Genomic DNA, 20,465 nt, shown 5'->3' on the forward strand with positions numbered 1-20,465 from the left:
GAGGATGGCATAAACCCGGGAGGCGGAGCTTGCAGTGAGCCGAGATCTGGCCACTGCACTCCAGCCTGGGCGACAGAGCAAGACGCTGTCTCAGAAAAAAAAAAAAAAGAAGTATTGGGGTTTTTCAGGTGAGACAATGTTATAATGACTATCTTTAAAGAGTCCTTCTATTTTAGAAATACACAGTGAACTATTTACAGCTGAAGTATGTCTGAGATTTGCTTCAAAATAATCCAAGGAGGGGAAAAGATAACAGTGCATATAAGCAGAACGGGACTGGTTGATGGTTGTTAGAAACACGTGATAAGTACTTCGGGGCTCAATATACTTCTCTGTCTACTTTTACTTATGTTTAAAATTATCCATAATGTGTGGAGAGGGGAAGGTGAATTAAACAGAAAATTACAATATTCTGAAACAACTTATGCTTTAACAAATAGTGATTTAGTATTTCATGAAATGTTTTATAAAAGATTTTCAATTAACCAATGTATCAGTAGATGATTTCTAGTCCACGGCAAAATATATATATATATACATAAAAATATATAGTCCCAGTCAAGCATGATGGCTCATGCCTATAATGTCAGTGCTTTGGGAGGCAGAGATGGGAGGCTCACTTGGGGCCAGAGGTTCAAGATCAGCCTGGGCAACAAAGCAAGACCCTGTCTCTAAAAAAGAAAATTAATAGGATGTGCATGCTGGTACATGCCTGTGGTCCCAGCTACTCTGGAGGCTGAGGTGGGAGGATCACGTGAGACCAGGAGGTAGAGGCTACAGTGAGTTATGATTGCACCACTGCACTCCAGCCTGGATGACAGAGCAAAACTCTGTCTCTAATAAAAAAAATGTATTCCTTATACATGTGACTAAACACAAAATTTACTTGGCTTTTAGGTATAGTATTTTCAATAAAGCATTAGATATAAGGTCACTCAATTTTAAACCCTGCTTCTTAGTCTTTCTCACCAAAAAAAAAGTTTTTAAGCCTTAATCTACCCCTGGAAATAGATCTACAAGTTGTTGGAGACAATATGAGTTATCTGAAACATGTAGATAATGTAGACCAACATGTACAATGAAAACATAAGTATGCTGAAGTATGCTGATATTAAAACAATCCAGCATGAAAATAAAATGTTATTTTAACTAACCTTCTTTTCCCCTCTTTCCAGAATAGTTGTAATGTCTTCATCTGTCAACTCACTCTCTTTAGAAGCAAAAACATGGGTGGCTCCATGCCGTATCATTTGTAACATTTCCTCTTTCGCCAGCTTGTTAGACTGTTGGTCAATGAGTCTTCCTAATGATAAAAATTGAAATTGTACATATTCAATCAATTATATTCCAAAGAAGGCATAATCATTCTAATCAGACATTACCACATTTAGCCATCCATAAAGCTTTAAAAGAACAAAAAATTAGTGAGCATTAAGGTTATTTGTTTAATGAACAACCCTACAAGTTTTTCTTCTAGCATACTTTCTATTTCTATACGAATTCCCTTCTGTAAAACTCAGTTAAAACCCAGAAGGACAGAAACTTTTGTTCATGTTCAAACGTTGTTTTCAGATCAAACTTCTCTATATGAAAAGGTACCCTCTAACGTGTTTTCAAAAAATTAAAAGTAGCCATTTTATCTGCTAAATAATCTCAGGTACTTCAAAAAGCATGCTACTGACATTGAAGAATAAGCTAGTGATGTTCAACTACTCCATATATTAAATGCTAGGGTTTCAATTCAGAAGATTTCAATTCACATTTTTTGTTTGTTTGTTTGTTTTGAGACAGAGTCTTGCTCTGTTGCCCAAGGTGGAGTGCAGTGGCGCGATCTCAGCTCACTGCAACCTCCACCTCCCAGGTTCAAGCAATTCTCCTGCCTCAGCCTCCTGAGTAGCTGGGACTACTGGCGCACGCCACCACACCTGGCTAATTTTTTGTATTTTTAGTAGAGACAAGGTTTCACCATGTTGGCCAGGCTGGTCTCAAACTCCTGATCTCAGCTCACTGCAACCTCCACCTCCCAGGTTCAAGCAATTCTCCTGCCTCAGCCTCCTGAGTAGCTGGGACTACTGGCGCACGCCACCACACCTGGCTAATTTTTTGTATTTTTAGTAGAGACAAGGTTTCACCATGTTGGCCAGGCTGGTCTCAAACTCCTGATCTCAGGTGATCTGCCTGCCTCGGCCTCCCAAAGTGTTGGGATTACAGGCATGACCCACCTTACCCGGCCTCAATTAGCATTTTTAAATTTTTTCCTTTTATTTTTAGGTGATACATAACAATTGTACAGACTCATGGGATACATAGTGATGTTTCCATTTTTCCTCTAAGTTTTCAAATTTTGATCAACTTTTATTAAAAGTAATCTCCTTTGAAGAAAATCACGTGTTTTACAAAAAACACCTAATTAAGTTTCTATGTATAAATACCTTGTTGTATAACAATTGAATCAAGTCTCAGCTTTATCTCAGCTCTCTCTACAATCCTCTCTTCAACAGTGTTGTCAGTGATGAGACGGAATACACGTACTGGCTTCTTCTGACCAATACGATGTGCTCGATCCTAGTAGAAAGAGTCCTAATATAAGATATTGGATATTCTGGATAAAATTTAGAGTATAGCCATCACATGCTGTAAAATTCTAAAAATAAAATTAGTTCTTTATCTCCCAATCTGACACTTTGGAAAAGAGCATGATGAATATTGAGAATATCTAAAGACCACTGGGAACAAAGAAATCTGCAATTATTATATTGTACCATTAATGGGAAATTTCCAGGACAAAGGGCAAAGCACCTGTAAGATGAGTAAAAGAGGGAGCCGAAAGTTTCTGGATTGAGTTACTAAGTAACTTTAAGCCACTAAATATAAACATCTTCCAAACTAGTAAGGAATTTTATTAAGTAGCTAGTAAGGGTTGCTATGGTGGCAAAAATCTGCTTTATCTCATCATCAGGCACTTCTTTCTGCTTACTGAGGGATATGCAGTAGAGCTATAAAAATTAATGGGATATTAATATCCTTACTATTCAGTAGTCTAGAACTGGTTCTATGGTTTATAGTTCGTACAGGTGACAAGTGGCAAACTTCTAGTGGTATAAAACCATCTAGGGAGAGTATTTTTAAAACACAGAAGCTACTAGAGCAAATAGGTAAAGGGAGGAGGGTGGTAGAGAAAAAAAATTTAAGTTCAAAACAAGCCTTGTACTAAATACAGAAACACTAGAGCCTAGTAACAAAGTTTCAACACAGCACATTTTTAAAACAGAATATCCTACACATATTCACATTAAACCTGAACCAACAAATCCTGAAAGATTGGATGCACACTAAGACTTCTACAGAAATGAAGTGCTATCACTATTAAATTTTCCAGTTCAGTAACACTGTAACTTACTGGTGCTTACTCCTAGTTAGTCATATCAAACAGGTAGTTCAATACCATTGTAATGTAATAATTACGCCAAAGCATATTGATTTTGGAATGTCCCAGTGGTCAATCCCTTTCAATTCTCTATCATAAAAGGAAAGCCTTCTAAGTTATACCTCATTGGCATATGACTTTTCATTGCTCCCAAAAAGACAATTATCCCATAGCTATATATTCAAAATCGTAAGAAGTTATTTTGTATCTTTTTACTTCTAAATTATATTTCTTTATCTGAAAATGTCAGTCAAATTGAGAGAAGTTGTAGCTCTAGTTCAATAAATGACACCAAAATATCAAAGGGGTTACCTGTAGTGTCATGATGAAAGGTCAGAGAAATTGCTCCCTAAAAAAAATTTTAAGTGTAGAATAGCTTTTGCATGGTATCATTATTAAGTAGCAAGTGTTTTTCTGGAATATATTCCTTTCTTGCCTTTTTGCCTTCTCTCCCAAAATTTTTTTATGAAAGTTAAAAATCCTACCTCTCCTAATTTCACTACTAAGGATTTTAATATATTTAGTTGTTAAGCAGAATAATAACAAGAGATTGCTTTTTAATCCTTTTCATTAAAACAAATGTATGTGCCCTCTTCAATCTGTAGGAATGGGAAAAAACTGATATTTCTATTTCATGATAAAAACCAAAATCAACACAAAAATGCTATAGTTGGATCTGGGGTGTGTTTGTTGTTTGCTTTCATTTCTTTTGTCTTTGCAATTAGCATAGCAACTGTGTTTTCCAGGATAATCGACTGTAACTCCTACAAAATCTCTCAAAAATTGTTACCTTTTTATCATAAATGACCTTTACATGTATAAATAGCAATAGTATTCAGAGCTATGATAAATTTCTGACACCATTAAAGATTACTAACCATAGCTTGTAGATCAACCTGTGGGTTCCAGTCTGAATCATATAGTATAACCACATCAGCACTTGCCAGGTTAATTCCGAGACCTCCAGCCCTGGTACTTAGCATAAAGATGAATTTGCTACTATTAGGAGCATTAAAAGCCTCTATTGCTTCCTTTATTTTTAATTGATAAAGGGATAGAAGAAAAAGAGAAAAATAAAATTAGACTATCAGGGTCCTTAAGAAACAAAATCATTTAAAATACATATGGAAAATCTTCACACACTTTATAATATTCCTTATAAATATACTTTATAATATTCTTCCATCTTCAAAAATATTTAAGTGTCTATACTTATACTGTACTGTGTGAATTTCTGTAGAAAGTATATTATATAAATGATAGTTCCTAATCTTTAAAAGCTTACATCAATAGAGACAAATTCAGAACAATTACATAGACAAATTTAACTAAGCAAGTAATAATTCATTTACATTATTCAAAAACAATAATAATGAAAACACTTTAATTGAGAGCTGAAATATATCTGGGGAATGAAGTATCAGAAAGCTCAACTTCATTTCCATTAGCTTATGAATGATTAGTTTAGAAGATCAACCAACAGAGAAAATGGTTTACAAATGGGAATGAGGGCAATGGATAAAGGGGAAAGTAAGAATATTTCTATCAGTATGGTAACAAGGAACAAGCAGGTAAGTAATGAAGAAAATCAGGATGACAATCCAGGGGTATTTAGTAAAGAATCTTAAAATTACTATGAATATTCTTACTATATAAAGATCTCATACAAATTAAATAGAAAAACAGAGTCCAGTAGAAAAATGAGCAGAAAAAAAGAACAGACAATTCACAGAACAAATACAAATGGTTGGAAAACACAACAATAATGTTCATTCTTGCTAGTAATCAAATAAATGCAAACTAAAACAACATAATAACATTTTTGAAGATTTAAAAAAAAGATAATACTCAATGTTGACGAGGGGGCGGTGAGACGGGCACTCTCATACATTGCTGCTGGGAGTATAAATTGGTACAACCTTTCTGGAAAGCAATTTGGCAATATGCATCAAGAGCCTTAAAAATGTTCATACCCTTTGACCCAGAAATTCCACTTCTAGGAATTTATCCTAAGGAAATAATCAGAGATGTGCACAAAGATTTATGTATAAGGACTTTCACTATAGCATTATTTATAATAGTGAAAATTTTGAAACAACCTAAATGATCAACAATAGGGGGATGAATTATTTACAGTACATCCATAGGGTGAAATATTACCCTAAAATTACTTTTACAATTATTTTTTACGGACATTAAAAAGTACAATATAATATCGAGAAAAAAGTATCAGGATACTGTACTTTACATATAGTATATGAAGTATATACCAATTACTTATACATATTACATATACCTAAAAAGATTGGCCAGAAATACTTGTATTTAATTTCAAAACTTCCTTCAGCAGTCACATATTACTTGCACAATCACAAAGTATGGGCAATCTTTTTTAAAATAAATAGATGGCATGGTCAAAGTTTTAGGCAGAGAAGGTGACTCCCACCGTCAGTCAGCAGAGCAGGTAAAGGGGGTAGTATAGAAAGCAGCGTGGTGTAGTGAGAGGCACCTTGGTGTAGAGGAAATAGCCAAAACTTGGGCATGAATCACAACTTCACCACCACTGATTACATCTGTGATTCTGGGCAAGTATTTAATCTCTCTGAGACACAGTTTCAAATGGAGAAAATTATACCAATACTTTACCAGGCTGCTGGGAGAATTCAATTGGAACTTTAAGTTGCCTAGCTTATAGTAGTTGCTCGACAAATGTTAATTCCTTTCCCTACAAAAGTGAGGAGGCCAATTAAGCAGAGGTTACAGGAACTGAGTCAGACGATGACCAGTGGCTTTGTTAGCTGAATTTAGCTGCAGTAATGGAGAAAGGGAAAATCTGAGAGCTGTTGAGAAAGAATTACTTATTCACAGCTGGCACACAATCAAAGTAAGGAAGCAAACGTGGTCTTCTTACTGGGAAAATAGATGAAATGATGGTGTGGACAACATAATGGGAAAGCAGGGCATTTCCAAGAAAAAAGGAACAGCTCTGACTTTGCTATATTTAAAGTCAATACATGAAATTCAGAGTCTCTGAGGGGATAACATTGTTTGGAATTTTAAAAAACCAGAACAATTTGGACATAAATAGGTAAACAGTAGAGAGCTCAGTCAGAAATGCAGATTGGCTATTTGAGGTCAGAAAGCACGTACTGCTCTGCCATGATATTCTCTTTGTCCTAGGAACAAGGATCATCCTGAATGGTACCATAGGGCCTATATTTAGTATGGATTTGGGGAAACCAATCCTCAGCAATAAGTCAGCAAAAGCTCAGTAACGCTTCAAGTTGCCATCTCAGAGAGAGTGAAAAAACTATAGGACAGGGAATAGTGTAAGCCTTGAAATGTCCTCAAATGTATAAATGTTATTGCAACTGTTTCCCCATAGAGGTAGCAGTAAAACCTTTAATATGAAAAGGGTCTGTGTGCTTGCTGTGAACACTACGGTATGCTAGAACCAGATTCAATAAGGAGGCACACAAGGAACGGAGGAAGCAGAGGGATGCTGGCTAAGAGAGAGTCCTTGTAGCCTGAGATGGGGCCCTAAAAGTGTAACGGAGAAAGCCCTGTGTGCAATTTCATGACATGTAGTACGTACTGCAATATGCCATTTAAAACTGTGCTCATACCTATTACATCCACTTATCCTCACAACAACAACGTCAGAGAAAGAAGCCTAGGTGTTATTATCCTTATAATAGAATTAAATGTACTGAGGCTCAGAGAATTAAATGGCTTGCACACGCGGCAAAGTGGTGAAGTTGGTGCTAAAATTCAGGTCTTCTGAAACCAAGTTCAGTGCATTTTCCACTATACCATAAAATCATGATCTTTACCCAAAGCATGAGTACAGCAGGTCCTCGAGTAACATCGTTTCATTATAAAACTGATGACAAAAAAAAAAACAATCAATTCCTGGCCAGGGCCACTGTCCATATGGGTTTTGCATGTGCTCCCCATGTCTGTATGAGTTTTCCCTGTGCACTCCCACAGCCCAAAGCTGTGCACAAAAAGCAAATTGGCATGTCTACATGATCCCAGCGTGAGTGGTGTGTGTGTGTGAGCATGCCCTGTGATGGAATGGCATTCTGTCCAGGGCTAGTTCCTCCCTGGGGTCCTGAGCTGCCAGAAGAGGCTCCAACCACTGTAATCCTGAACTGGAATAAGCAGGTAAATAATTATCTTGTTTTTATTAATCTTTCTTAAATGTATGTCTGGCTCACATTTATTTCCATGTTTAATATTGTAAGTGTTTTGGTCTTTATTTAGAAGTTTGGTGATGTCTTTGTGACCAGAAATATGCCAAAGGAATTGGGGTCTTGTCCTGTCACATAGTTTGAAGTGCAGTGGCACAATCACATCTCACTGTGGCCTCAAACTCCTGGGCTCAAGCCATTCTCCTGCCTCGGCCTCCCGAGTAGCAGGGACTACAGATGCATGCTACCATGCCTGGCTAACGCTTTTTAAAATTTAATTTTATTTTATTTTTGTAGAGACCAGGTCTCGCTATGTTGCTCCAGCTAGTCTTTACTGGGCTCAAGCAATCCCCCTGCCTCAGCCTCCCAATCCCAAACGTTGGTATCACAGGCATGAGTCAACACACCTGGCCAGAACTTAAATCTTGTTTGTATCAATTAGCCTAAGATAGAACTGATTTCATCATACATTGTTTTGCTTGACGTCGCAGTTCCTAAGAACCTATTTTTTTTTTTTTTTTTCTTTTAGACAGAGTCTCATTTTATGTCGCCCAGGCTGGAGTGGTGCAATGGCATGATCTTGGCTCACTGCAACCTCCGCCTCCTGGGGTTCAAGTGATTCTCCTGCCTCAGTCTCCTGAGTAGCTGGGATTACAGGGGCGTGCCACCACGCTTGGCTAATTTTTTTTTTTGCAACGACATTAAGTGAGGACTTACTGTACGGACTTAAAACAGAAGCCAAAGACAGAGCTCTGAAGGATCACAGAAAACAGAAGATAAATTAGCAAAGCCTTCCAAGAACAAGTGCTTTAAAGGGTATTAAACGCATTAGACCCATGACATTTGTGAGGAATAATCTAAAGACCTGCAAGAATTTTCATGTTTGAGAAAAATACCGCATATTAGATAAGCTTAATCACTAAGTGACTCATTCCTGCACGCCAACCTTTTAGTGTCCCAAGGTCTAAATTCATGATAAATACCTATACGTATGTTGTCACATTTAGTTTTTACAAGAGCTCCATAAGAACCAAGATCATTCCCTTTAGGAATTACCATGCTTTGTGAGTCTTTAGGGTTGCTTATAAACTGGCAAAATCTCAACTATTAAACTCCACAAATGGCAAAGGTCTGCTATAGCTGGCAAATCAGGAAAAGAAAATGACATAAAATTGGAGGTCAGAAAGTAAGGTGAGAAACTGTTGGTAATTTAAAAGGTCAGAGATAGGCATGGTTAGAGAAGATAAGGATGGGATGGTGTAGTGCCCTTTAGATAAGTGATGGTGTCTTTGAAGACCTTGAAAAAGATGATTTGTAAAGAGTCAGTGGAATGGAAGCCACATTGAAGACTGAAGAGAGAAAGAGATGGTAATGAGAAATTCAACGCACCCACCAAAAGAAAAGGCAAAAGTTCAAAACTACCTAATGTTGATACACATTGCTTAATTGAACTCTGATTTCTGAAGTCTTATTTTATTTTCTCTTCCTCACCTCTCTTTCTTCATGCGGGGTTTGTCCATCCAGTCGACAATACTCATAACCACGCCACATGCAATAATCTTCCAAAATATCCAGCAAGCGAGTCATCTGGCTGAAAATGAGAACCCTTGAACCTAAAACATTTCGCCAAGAAAAAGTGAGTTGTACAACTTGTGTAAAACTAACTGAAAAGCTACGAAATAAACATATGCAACATAAATGTAGAGCACATGAACACTCCACTAAACACACACACACACATACACACACGTGCACACACACCCGCACACACCTGCAAGAGATGCTATATACAGAATTACGCATTTGTTGAGTTAGGCATTTTTTAAGGTCTTCAAAATCCTCCACACATATTGCAATGACTTAAAAGACTGACTTTACTTTTTAAGGATGAATGATGGGTCCACAGGCTCTCTCACTGGACTACAGCAATAGCCTCCCATCTAGTCTCCTGTTCCTAGTCTCTCATCCTCAATAGACCCCCATACTGCTTTCAAGGTTCTCTTCCTAACATGTAAGAGTGACGTACTCTGATTGTCACTCTTCATAGCCAGTCTTCTCTGACGTTCCCTCTGCCTTCAAAATAAAAGTCCTAACTCCTTAACACATGGTTTAAAATACCTTTCATAATTTGGTTGCATCCATCTTTCCAGATTCAACAACTGCCACTCTACCCCAAGTACCATATGCTCTCTCTGTTCCCTTGTTTCACACCTCTGTTTCATTACCCTGGAAAACCCTTCCTCTCCTTTTCCCCATGGTTCACTCGTACACATTCTCCAGTGCTCTCCTCAAAGGTTATCTCTGTGAAGACTTTCCCAACTTCCAGTTTCTCAACATATCATAGCACTTATCACAATGAATTGCAACTATTCCTCCTCACTACACTGTGAGCTTATCCAAAGCAAAGATTGTTGTCTTATTCATCTTTGTACACCCAGCCCGTATAGGACAATTCCTGGCAAATAAGTACTCAACAATGTCTGCTGAATAACTGAATGAATGAATGTGGAAAAATTTTATTTATATACAAGTATCAATATAAATTTATTCCATGCTAATTTAAAAATGTATTACTCACCCTGTTCTTTGAGTTTGGCCAATAGTTTATCCAGAACTACCATTTTACCACTGTTGCTGACAATATGCTCATCAGTGGTATAAGGTGGACCAGGTTCAGCACCATCAAACAGATATGGATGATTACAACACTTTCGAAGCTGCATCAGAATGTTTAAGAGTCGCATCTTGTCCATCTTGCCAGAAGAGTTTAAAACATCAATATCTTTCATCAGGATTTTTGTATACCTAAAAATTTAAACTATAATTACTCATCAATTACTAGAAAGTTAATGTCATAAAGAAATGTTCCTTTGGCCATCAGATTAGATTCCTGTTTAAAGATAAACAAGATTTGATTTGAGATTAAATCTGATGGGCAAAACCAACAAAGTAATGAATATTTGAACATGTGAACTTATGTGCTGCTTATAAACCTGTTTCCTCCTGCTTTATCCATGACCAGAAATTGCCATCAGTTGATAATTATTTAGAGAATTCTATCTGTTAATTATTAATAACTACAACATGTGCCTGAATTTGACATACAACATTTACTTGTTTGAACTAGAAACAATTTCAATTTCTTATACCTGTCTTCACAGGTCATTTTTTTCTGATCCTACAAATATTTTTCATTCTCTTTTCTACAATTCCACCCCTACAAACAGAGACTTATGTGTGTGTGTAGATAGATAGATAGATAGATAGATAGATAGATAGATAGATAGATACCTGATCAATGATAATATGTAATTATAATAATTATCAACTTTTACTGAGTGCAAGTGCCAAGTACCATGTCAAGGGCTTTATATGAATTATGCCACTAAATCTTCATAACAGTTCTGAGTATTTACTAGTATCATCCCCATTTTACAGATGGAAATTAAGGCAGCTAAGAGAAGTTAAACAACTTACTCAGGGTCACAGAAGGGACAAAACCAAGCTGTGATCTTATATCTGAGTCCAAAGAATATACTCTTAATCTCTAGCCTATACTGGCTTGTGTAGTAAAGAAATCATATACTTTATACATGATCTAACTGTATTTATATACATAACATTTTGCTCCTATTAGCAGCACTATTACATTAACACTTCCCATTTATGATTCCTTGTGACTTCCCTTGTCAATTTCCTGCTTTAATTGCATTTATCTAACCATTCCAGATTCTATTTTTGTAATATCCACAATCACCAACATTTTCATCATCACTAGTAAATGGTTATAGCCATTTTCACTGAAGGAAAAAGCAAGAATGCTTTTTTTTGAGACAGGGTCTCACTCTGTCGCCTACCCTGGAGTGCAATGGCACAAACATGGCTCACTGCAGCCTTGACTTCCTGGGCTCCAGTAATCCTCCTGCCTTGGCCTCTCATGTAGCTGGAAACACAGGTGTGTGCCACAATGCTCAGCTAATTTTATTTTTTATTTTTTGTAGAGATGGGGTCTCACTTTGTTGCCCAGGCTAGTCTTGAACTCCTAGGCTCAAACGATCCTCCTGCCTTGGCCTCCCAAAGTGCTGGGCTTACAGATGTGAGCCACTGCACCTGGCCAAGGAATGCTTTAAAAGAATGCTTTTTAACTAACAAGCATGCCACTGACATTACCCCCCTTTAATCCTAACATCATCCTCACAAGTATTATTATCCCCATTTTACAGAATGGAAATTTAGGCTATGTAACTTGCCCAAGATAACTATCTATTAAGTGGTAACGCATGGAATTCAAACACAGATCTATAGACTCCAAAACCTATACTCTTTTCAAAAGGTTAAATAAAATACTTACAAACTTTCTCTGAGAATATCTGAACTACTTAACTTGCCATTTAAATATAAAATGTAATTTTTGAACTAACAGCATAACTGAACAACTACAAAGCTAATTTTTAGTAAATTCTTGCATACAAATAAGTTTTAATGGAAATGAAATAGCTCACCATTCTCGTTGCATCTTACTCAGCCCCAAGTAAATCTTTATTTCCTTTTTAGGTGGCAGACTCTTCTCTACATCAGTTTTTATACGGCGTAACAAAAATGGTTTTAAAACCTAAAAGGTGATCATTTTTATAAAAGTTTATGAAACATTTAATATGATTAATAATGTATTTCATTAATAACATTAATGTGAAATTTACTTCCCACTGCAAAGTCTGACAAACACTACCAATACCAGTTGCCAACTTTCTTGGTAAAGAACCACCAAGCAAGAGTCCATTAGAAAATCAGAATAGGGGACCTAAAGTAGGCATTCATGACTTCATGGCACAAAATACATGAAAAATTAAGACAAGACTATTGGTTGCTGAATAAGCACTAAAGAACCCTTAAAAAAAAAAAAAGCTGCTATAACACAAGATTTTTTTTTTTTTTGGAGACAGAGTCTCACTCTTTCACCCAGGCTGGAGTGCAATGGCACAATCTTGGCTCATTGCAACCTCCGCCTCATGGGTTCAAGCAATTCTCCTGCCTCAGTCTCCTGAGTAGCTGGAATTACATGCATGCGCCACCATGCCTGGCTCATTTTTTTATCTTTAGTAGAGACAGGGTTTCACCATGTTAGCCAGGCTGGTCTCAAACTCCTGACTTTGTGATCTACCCGCCTTGGCCTCCCAAAGTACTGGGATTACAGGTACAAGCCACTGCGCCCAGCCCACAACAAGATTTTTAAACCTGAGAGGAAATCTGAAGTCAGAGTATCCATCAGGGAGTCTTCAAAAATGAAATAAAAATGCAGGTCATTTCAAAGTACCATCATGTGCCACTCAATGATGGGGATATGTTCTAAGAAATGTGTTGTTAAGTGATTTCATCATTGTGTTAAGATCATAGAGTGTTCTTAAACAAACCTATATGTCATATGTATTTATTTGTTTTTTCATATAGAAAACCAAGTGTTCCAGCACCATTACTCACTATCAATCATTTCCCCTACTTGATCTGCAATGCCAGTATCAAGTGTCATATATCAGGTCTCTATATATGCTCCATTATAATCTGATGGGACCACCAACATCTATGCGGTCCATCGTTGACCATAACGTTGTTATGCCAGTGCATGACTGTAGTTAAATATATAAATGAGGAGAAAATATTCAGTGTGAAGGAAAATACAGATGAATAGAGAAAACAAGATAAAAATAATCAGTGTATACCTGGAAGACAGATTCTATCACAAGAAAATAGTGCTACAATCTACAGAGTACCTACCTACAATGTGCCAGACACTATACTATGAACTTTACATGTATTATTTAATCCTTACAATAAATTAAATAAATTTAATCCTTATAATAAATAAATTAAATAAATATTGTAAATCTTTACAATAAATCCTTACATGTATTATTTAATCCTTACAAAAATCTGTACTTTTAGTAGAGATATGGTTTCACCATGTTGGCCAGGATGGTCTCAAGGAAATGTTATCAGTTCTATTTTAGTAAGTTCATCAAAGGAACTTTGCTAGCAAGTGGTAGATGTGGAATTCAAACCCAGATCAAGCTAATTCTAAAATCAGCTCAGTCCTGACTAGCTGTTGTGAGCCTAGGAAAGTACTCTAATTTTTCCAAGCCTATTTCCTCATCGGTTCATCCAAAAACAAATATATGATATGTGTATACGCCAAACTTTTTTTTTTTTTGAGACAGAGTCTCGCTCTGTCGCCCAGGCTGGAGTGCAGTGGGGCAATCTCGGCTCACTGCCACCTCCGCCTCCCAGGTTCAAGCAATTCTGCCTCAGCCTCCCAAGTAGCTGGGACTACAGGCGCACACCACCACGCCTGGCTAAGTTTTCATATTTTAGTAGAGATGAGGTTTCACCATGTTGCCCAACTCCTGAGCTCAGGTAATCTGCCCATCTCGACCTCCCAAAGAGCTAGGATTACAGGCGTGAGCCACCATGCCCAGCCCGCCAAACTTTTTGGGGGCGGGGGCGAGGGGGGACAGAGTCTTGCTCTGTCACCAGGCTGGAATGCAGTGGTGAGATCTCGGCTCACTGCAACCTCCGTCTCCCAGGTTCAAGCCATTCTCCTACCTCAGCCTCCCGCGTAGCTGGGACTACAGGCGCCCACCACCACGTCCAACTAATTTTTTGTATTTTTAGTGGAGATGTGGTTTCACCATGTTGGACAGGATGGTCTCAATCTCTGGACCTAGTGATCCACCCACCTCAGCCTCCCAAAGTGCTGGGATTATAGGCGTGAGCCACCGTGCCTGGTCAAACATTTTTAAATGGGGATAATGATACCTATTTCCAAGTCTGCTGTGGAAATTTGTGGTAGTACATGTGTAGAACTTAAGTATACAGTAGACAATAAACTATAGCTATTATTATTAGAGATCTATGGGAGGTAAGGAAAAAGGAAGAGTAAAACAAGACTTCTGGTTTCTGGTGTGAGCCTCAAAGATTTCTAAAAGATATCCTTAAGAGTTTAAACTGCCTGTGAGATACTTAAGCAAAAAGACTCCGAAGGCAAGGGGATATGAAAGTATAGTGCTTAGGAGGAGGATACAGAGAGGTCAGTTCAGGAGGTATCAGTATATAGGTGGTAGGTAAAACCATGGGCGTGGATCCTCAGGGAGAGCATGTATGAAAATCAAAGACAAAGCCCTATAAAACACTAAACTTTATAAGAGACAGTCAAGGAAAGAAAGCCCACAAAAGGGACTGATAGGGGTGGACAAAGGGTGAAAGAAAATCCAAAAGAGAACAGTATCGTAGAAACCAAGCAGGAAAGAGTTTTCAGCAGGAAGAGATGGTTAGCAGCTTCAAAGCAATAGCCAAGATACTGACTGAAAAGCATACCCTGAATTCAGCAACTGGAAAGTCATTGAAGATACTGTGAGATAAGTTTCAGTTGTATGGAATGGATAGAAGCCAGTGGTCAATGGATTCAAGAGTAAACAGGAGACTAGGGAGTAGATATGGAGAGGATAAACTACTCTTTCAAGAAGTTTAGCTATCAAGGGAAGAAAATGGAATCACAGCCAGAGGGACACAGTGTTGAGGGAGCACTGTTTTGCATACGTGTGAGGGTGGATGGCTACGTGTTTGGGTTTGGAGTTAATAAGGGAGATACCTGAGCATGTTTACACTTAGGGTAAAGACCCAATCTGGATGGAGAGGTAGAAAATATAGTCGGTTAAAAAGATAGAAAATATAGTCAATTAAAAATAAGTAGAAAATAGGCCGGGCGCGGTGGCTCAAGCCTGTAATCCCAGCACTTTGGGAGGCCGAGACGGGCGGATCACGAGGTCGGGATATCGAGACCATCCTGGCTAACATGGTGAAACCCCGTCTCTACTAAAAAATACAAAAAATTAGCCGGGCGAGGTGGCAGGCGCCTGTAGTCCCAGCTACTCGGGAGGCTGAGGCAGGAGAATGGCGTGAACCCGGGAGGCGGAGCTTGCAGTGAGCTGAGATCCGGCCACTGCACTCCAGCCTGGGCGACAGAGTGAGACTCCGTCTCAAAAAAAAAAAATAAAAAAAATAAGTAGAAAATATAGTCAACTAAAAAGATAAATCATGGGGGAAAGTCCATAAAGAATAGGAAGAGATGAGATAAAGGATTCACATGGGAGAATTAGCCACTGACCAGAGAAAAGACACCTCTTCCACTCAAACAGAAGGTAACACAGATGCAGGCCTCCTTGGAAGGTAGACATCCTTGAAGGACTTCCTACCTAATGTCTTCTTTTTTCTCTTTGAGAAAGGAATGATGTTACCTGCTGAGGGAGGAGGAGGGCAGAGATACCTGGGATAGAAGTCTTGGGGAGACTGGGGAAGGTCTGAAATAGTTGTTATAGGAAACAGGGAAGAATACTGTAAAGGTTATGTTGAAGGATCACCAGTATCACAACATCTCAGCTTATGTTAGAGAACATGGAATCATAGTGGTTCCAACCTGGGCAGTTGTGAAATCTTCTTTATCAGTGTTGGGCAGCCCCAATACAGAGACGTCCACTCTGCTAGTAAGTGGCAGAAGCAAAATTGAAACCCAGAAGACAGAGAGACAGTTACATTACATTATTCCAGGTTATGGTTTTTAGGCAGGTATGGCAGACGGAGAAGGGAGCAAGGGAGCTTAGGAGTACTGGCCAAAGATGGTTTGAGTGATAGAAAATGAGTTCACTGCTGGATAGAAAAAGAAGTCACAACAGGAATAAGCTGATACATGGGGAGAAAATGCAGAGGTCTGGGGATTAGAGGTCTCTGTGAGGTAACAGGACAAGTACAGAATGATTAACATGAACGGAAGTACTAGAAAGAGATGAGAAGTTGTGATCAAAGAATAGAAAGTTGGGGCCAGGCACAGTGGTTCACGCCTGTAATCCCAGCACTTTGGGGGGCCAAGATGGGTGGATTATAAAGTCAGGAGTTCGAGACCAGCCTGGTCAAAAGGGTGAAAACCCGTCTCTACTAAAAATACAAAAATTAGCCAGGGGTGGTGGCATGAGCCGTCAGTCCCAGCTGCTTGAGAGGCTGAGGCAAGAGAACCGCTTGAACACAGGAGGTGGAAGTTGCAGTGAGCCGAGATCGTGCCACTGCACTCCAGCAGTCTGGGCTATAGAGTGAGACTCTCTCAAAAAAAAAAAAAAAAAAAAGGTTGGGCGCAGTCGCTCACGCCTGTAATCCCAGCACTTTGGGAGGCCCAGGCGGGTGGATTACCTGAGGTCGGGAGTTCGAGACCAGCCTGGCCAGCATGGCGAAACCCCATTTCTACTAAAAATACAAAAATTAGCCAGGTGAGGTGGCACACGCCTGTAATCCCATCTACTCAGGAGGCTGAGGCAGGAGAATTGCTTGAGCCCGGGAGGCGGAGGTTGCAGTGAGCCGAGATCACGCCACTGCACTCCAGCCTGGCCGACAGAGCGAGACTCTGTCTCTCAAAGAAAAAAAAAGAATATAAAACTGGCATACAATGAACATTAAGGAGCCACCCGATGATGAACAGATTAACAGAAAAGAGAATGGGTGGAGGGTAAAACTGCAAGACAGCTTAGGCCTCAAAGGAAGAGCTTTATACATGACAGTGGAGAAGCAGTGGCTTAGAAGTGGCAGCGGGGGAACTAGGAGAATACTGATACCATCCTGAGGAACTGTGGGGTGTGGGATCAGGAACAGACTCTGTTGGAGAGGACCACATTGTTCACAGGGGAGAGCCAAGGCAAAAAAAGCTGTTCTAGAGAGAGGCTAAGGACATAGAGAAAAAAAAAAAAAAAATACACAAAAGAGGCTGTCAGAAAGGTTGGGAGGGAGAAACAGTGACATTGAGCCAAGAGGCAAACACAAGTTCAAACAGATTCTATAACATTTTGTTTGCTGGGTCAATCTGTATACACTATTTAATTACTGAATGTTCTTGTCTGCTATTACTTACTGCATGAAGTCTTTCCACGAGTTTTTGATCACCAAGACAATTTTTAGTGTCAAACCAAGAATCAAAGTCCTGTAGAGGGGTGGAAATTCTCCAATGAGTGCACAGTTTTTTTAAATATACCTGATATTCTATAGATTCTTACACAACCAATATGGAAATAATGCATTTAAAAAGTACTTTCAAAAATATTATCGGCTGTGATGGCTACTATTATTTACTTCTGAAAATAGGTAAAATACTGGAGCAGTTGACAAAATTTGAGCCCCATTGTGTAAGAATTCCATCAACTTTTTCCTTAAAAGATATTTATTAGGCTTCCCCATATTGTAGTAATATTATGTCCAGTTTAAAAAGTAGAATATAAAATCAAAGACATAATGTTAATAAAAATGTTAATTTTACCAAACAATAAAACAAACAAAAGCAAGATAAAGTGTGCAAACCAACTTATGGTTGAACTTGCTACTTTTTATAATCAATTAATAATCATAATGGGGCTGGGTGCAGTGGCTCACACCTGTAATCCCAGCACTTTGAGAGGCCGAGGCAGGCAGACCACTTGAGGTCAGGAGTTCGAGACCAGCCTGGCCAACATGGCAAAACCCTGTCTCTACTAAAAATACAAAAAATTAGCCAGGTGTGGTGACGGGGACCAGTAATCCCAGCTACTGGGGAGGCTGAGGCAGGAGAATCACTTGAACCCGGGAGGCAGAGGTTGCAGGGAGCTGAGATTGTGCCACGGTACTCCAGCCTGGGCAACAGAGTGAGACTCCCTCTTAAAATAATAATAATAATAACAATAATGGGAAAAATCAAGCACCAAAGTTCTTAAATCTTTCAATTTAGTTTGGTGTCCTAGCATAACTCTATGTTAATGATAAATATATATATATAAATCACACATTTACACAATATGCTGTCTTTCACATACTCTGAGCTCTTTAGCACTCACCAAATGTCAACGCCTACAATAATCAAAGATCATTTTATAGCTTCCACCTGCCAAACTAGTATACGGAAATATGTTTCAAACCACTTCAACTTAATGAAAATAAAATGTTGAACGCACTACTATAGACTCAGCCTCACATCATAAGTTTTAGGAGCAATGTGATAGAGGCAAAGTTGAACAGGCGGGTTAATCTCAAAGACAAGAAGCATACTATTTCTCAAAAGATCCCCATTTTAAAACTTTTAAAGAACTCTTTCCTAAGAAAACCAAAACATGCAGATAAAAAATTACAAATTAAAAAGTACCATAAATTTCAATCTATAGTGTTTTAAAACACATGTCAGTGAACATACGAAAGTTATACTTAAAACTTATGGCTTAAACTTACATCTGCAGAATTAAAGACATCAGGCAATAAAAAGTTGAGTAAGGCCCACAGTTCATGCAGGTTATTCTGCAAAGGTGTTCCAGTTAGGAGCAAGCGGTTAGTCGACTTGAACTCACGAACAATCTCTGAAAGCTGCAAAAATAATACTCATATGAGGATTATTTTACTTATTAGAACGCTCAACATTCAGTTATACTGTAATTTATCCAACCAATACATTTTTTACTACAATATAACTTGAAAATTTTCTATGGAAAAATACCCCAGTTCAAGTGACAAAGCTGCAGTAAGGCAAAACTGAACATTTCTATACTTAAAAGAATGCAAGCCAGTCACAGTGACTAACACCTGTAATCCCAGCACTTTGGGAGGTCAAAGCAGGTGGATCACCTCAGGTCAGGAATTTGAGACCAGCCTCGTCAACATGGTGAAACCCCATTTCTACTAAAAATACAAAAAAAAAAAAAAAAAAAAATAGCTGAGCATGATGGTGCACGCCTGTAATCCCAGCTACTCAGGAGGCTGAGGCAGGAGAATCGCTTGAACCCAGGAGGCAGAGGTTGCAGTGAGCCGAAATCATGCCACTGCACTCCACCCTGGGCAAAAAAAAAAAAAAAATGCAGATCATATTTATACCTGAGACCCTCCCCCGAACTTCAATATTTCAGTTTCTCCATTTTGGGCTCACAGAAAACAGTCAGAACTTCTCCATGGAATCCAGGTTAGCCATTTTACACAATAAAATCTCCATCTCCCCACCAACCACATTCATCTACATGCCTAGACATGTTCTAACTTGGCCTGGTCACAATTTTTAAGCCCCAGAATTGAGCTGATTTTCCCAGTAACTTATATTAACTTTCTAAACACAAGACCACAAAAATTAAGACACAAAAAGCACAAAAAAATGGTAATCATATGAACAACAATGCATTTTTATAATGCTCTTAAATATAAAATTATCTCTAACATGCATCCTCTTGTCAGATATTAGTTCCAATGTGAAATTAGTATAATCCACCTGGTGGTTTTGCTCCAGTTCTGTCCCTGTTTCTCCCAAATTAGCCCAGTGATCCAGAGAGGTTCACCATAATTAAAGCTTTTCCTACTGTTGATGGAGTTGAATGCCAAGAAATATTGATATTTTTCAATGTTAACACCACACTCTAATTCACACAAGTCAGATAATTCCAGGAAATTATTTTCTCTCATCCATATAAATACATATAAGGTAGCCCCTCAATAAAAAATAAATCAATACAAATGATATTTGTACACTAAATATTCTCAATAAAATTAAAATACTACAGCATAACAGAGTTAGACACAGGAGGTAGAGCAAAGGAACACTTAATTTTCTTTACATTAAAAACTGTGCTCAATTTTAATGTGTCTTATATTCAATAATTTAGATTTGCATTCACATTCCATGAATAAAATCACAATGTTCCATTTTGAGACAGAGTCTTGCTCTATTGCAAGGCTGGAGTGCAGTGGTGCAATCTCAGCTCACTGCAATCTCCGCCTCCCGGGGTTCAAGCTATTCTCCTGCCTCAGCCTCC

General features: G+C 38.4%; 1 protein-coding gene across 3 annotated transcripts in view; it reads right to left on the reverse strand.

Moving 5' to 3' along the window:
• Positions 1-20,465, reverse strand: part of SMARCA1 (SWI/SNF related, matrix associated, actin dependent regulator of chromatin, subfamily a, member 1) — a 77,104-nt gene that overhangs the window by 40,943 nt on the left and 15,696 nt on the right. For 2 of the 3 annotated variants that reach the window (XM_011936966.1, XM_011936968.1), the window contains exons 8-16: positions 18,904-19,035; positions 17,564-17,632; positions 12,123-12,232; positions 10,199-10,425; positions 9,112-9,233; positions 5,401-5,436; positions 4,306-4,458; positions 2,433-2,565; positions 1,155-1,303 (exon numbers count right to left, since the gene is read on the reverse strand). In XM_011936966.1, the coding sequence (XP_011792356.1) occupies positions 1,155-1,303; positions 2,433-2,565; positions 4,306-4,458; positions 5,401-5,436; positions 9,112-9,233; positions 10,199-10,425; positions 12,123-12,232; positions 17,564-17,632; positions 18,904-19,035 (1,131 nt within the window). The remainder of the gene's footprint in view (positions 1-1,154; positions 1,304-2,432; positions 2,566-4,305; positions 4,459-5,400; positions 5,437-9,111; positions 9,234-10,198; positions 10,426-12,122; positions 12,233-17,563; positions 17,633-18,903; positions 19,036-20,465) is intronic. The other variant, XM_011936967.1, reaches the window with a different exon arrangement.

The sequence above is a fragment of the Colobus angolensis genome, unplaced genomic scaffold (genome assembly GCF_000951035.1).
Source record: "Colobus angolensis palliatus isolate OR3802 unplaced genomic scaffold, Cang.pa_1.0 Scaffold159, whole genome shotgun sequence".
In the NCBI taxonomy this organism is placed as follows: domain Eukaryota; kingdom Metazoa; phylum Chordata; class Mammalia; order Primates; family Cercopithecidae; genus Colobus; species Colobus angolensis.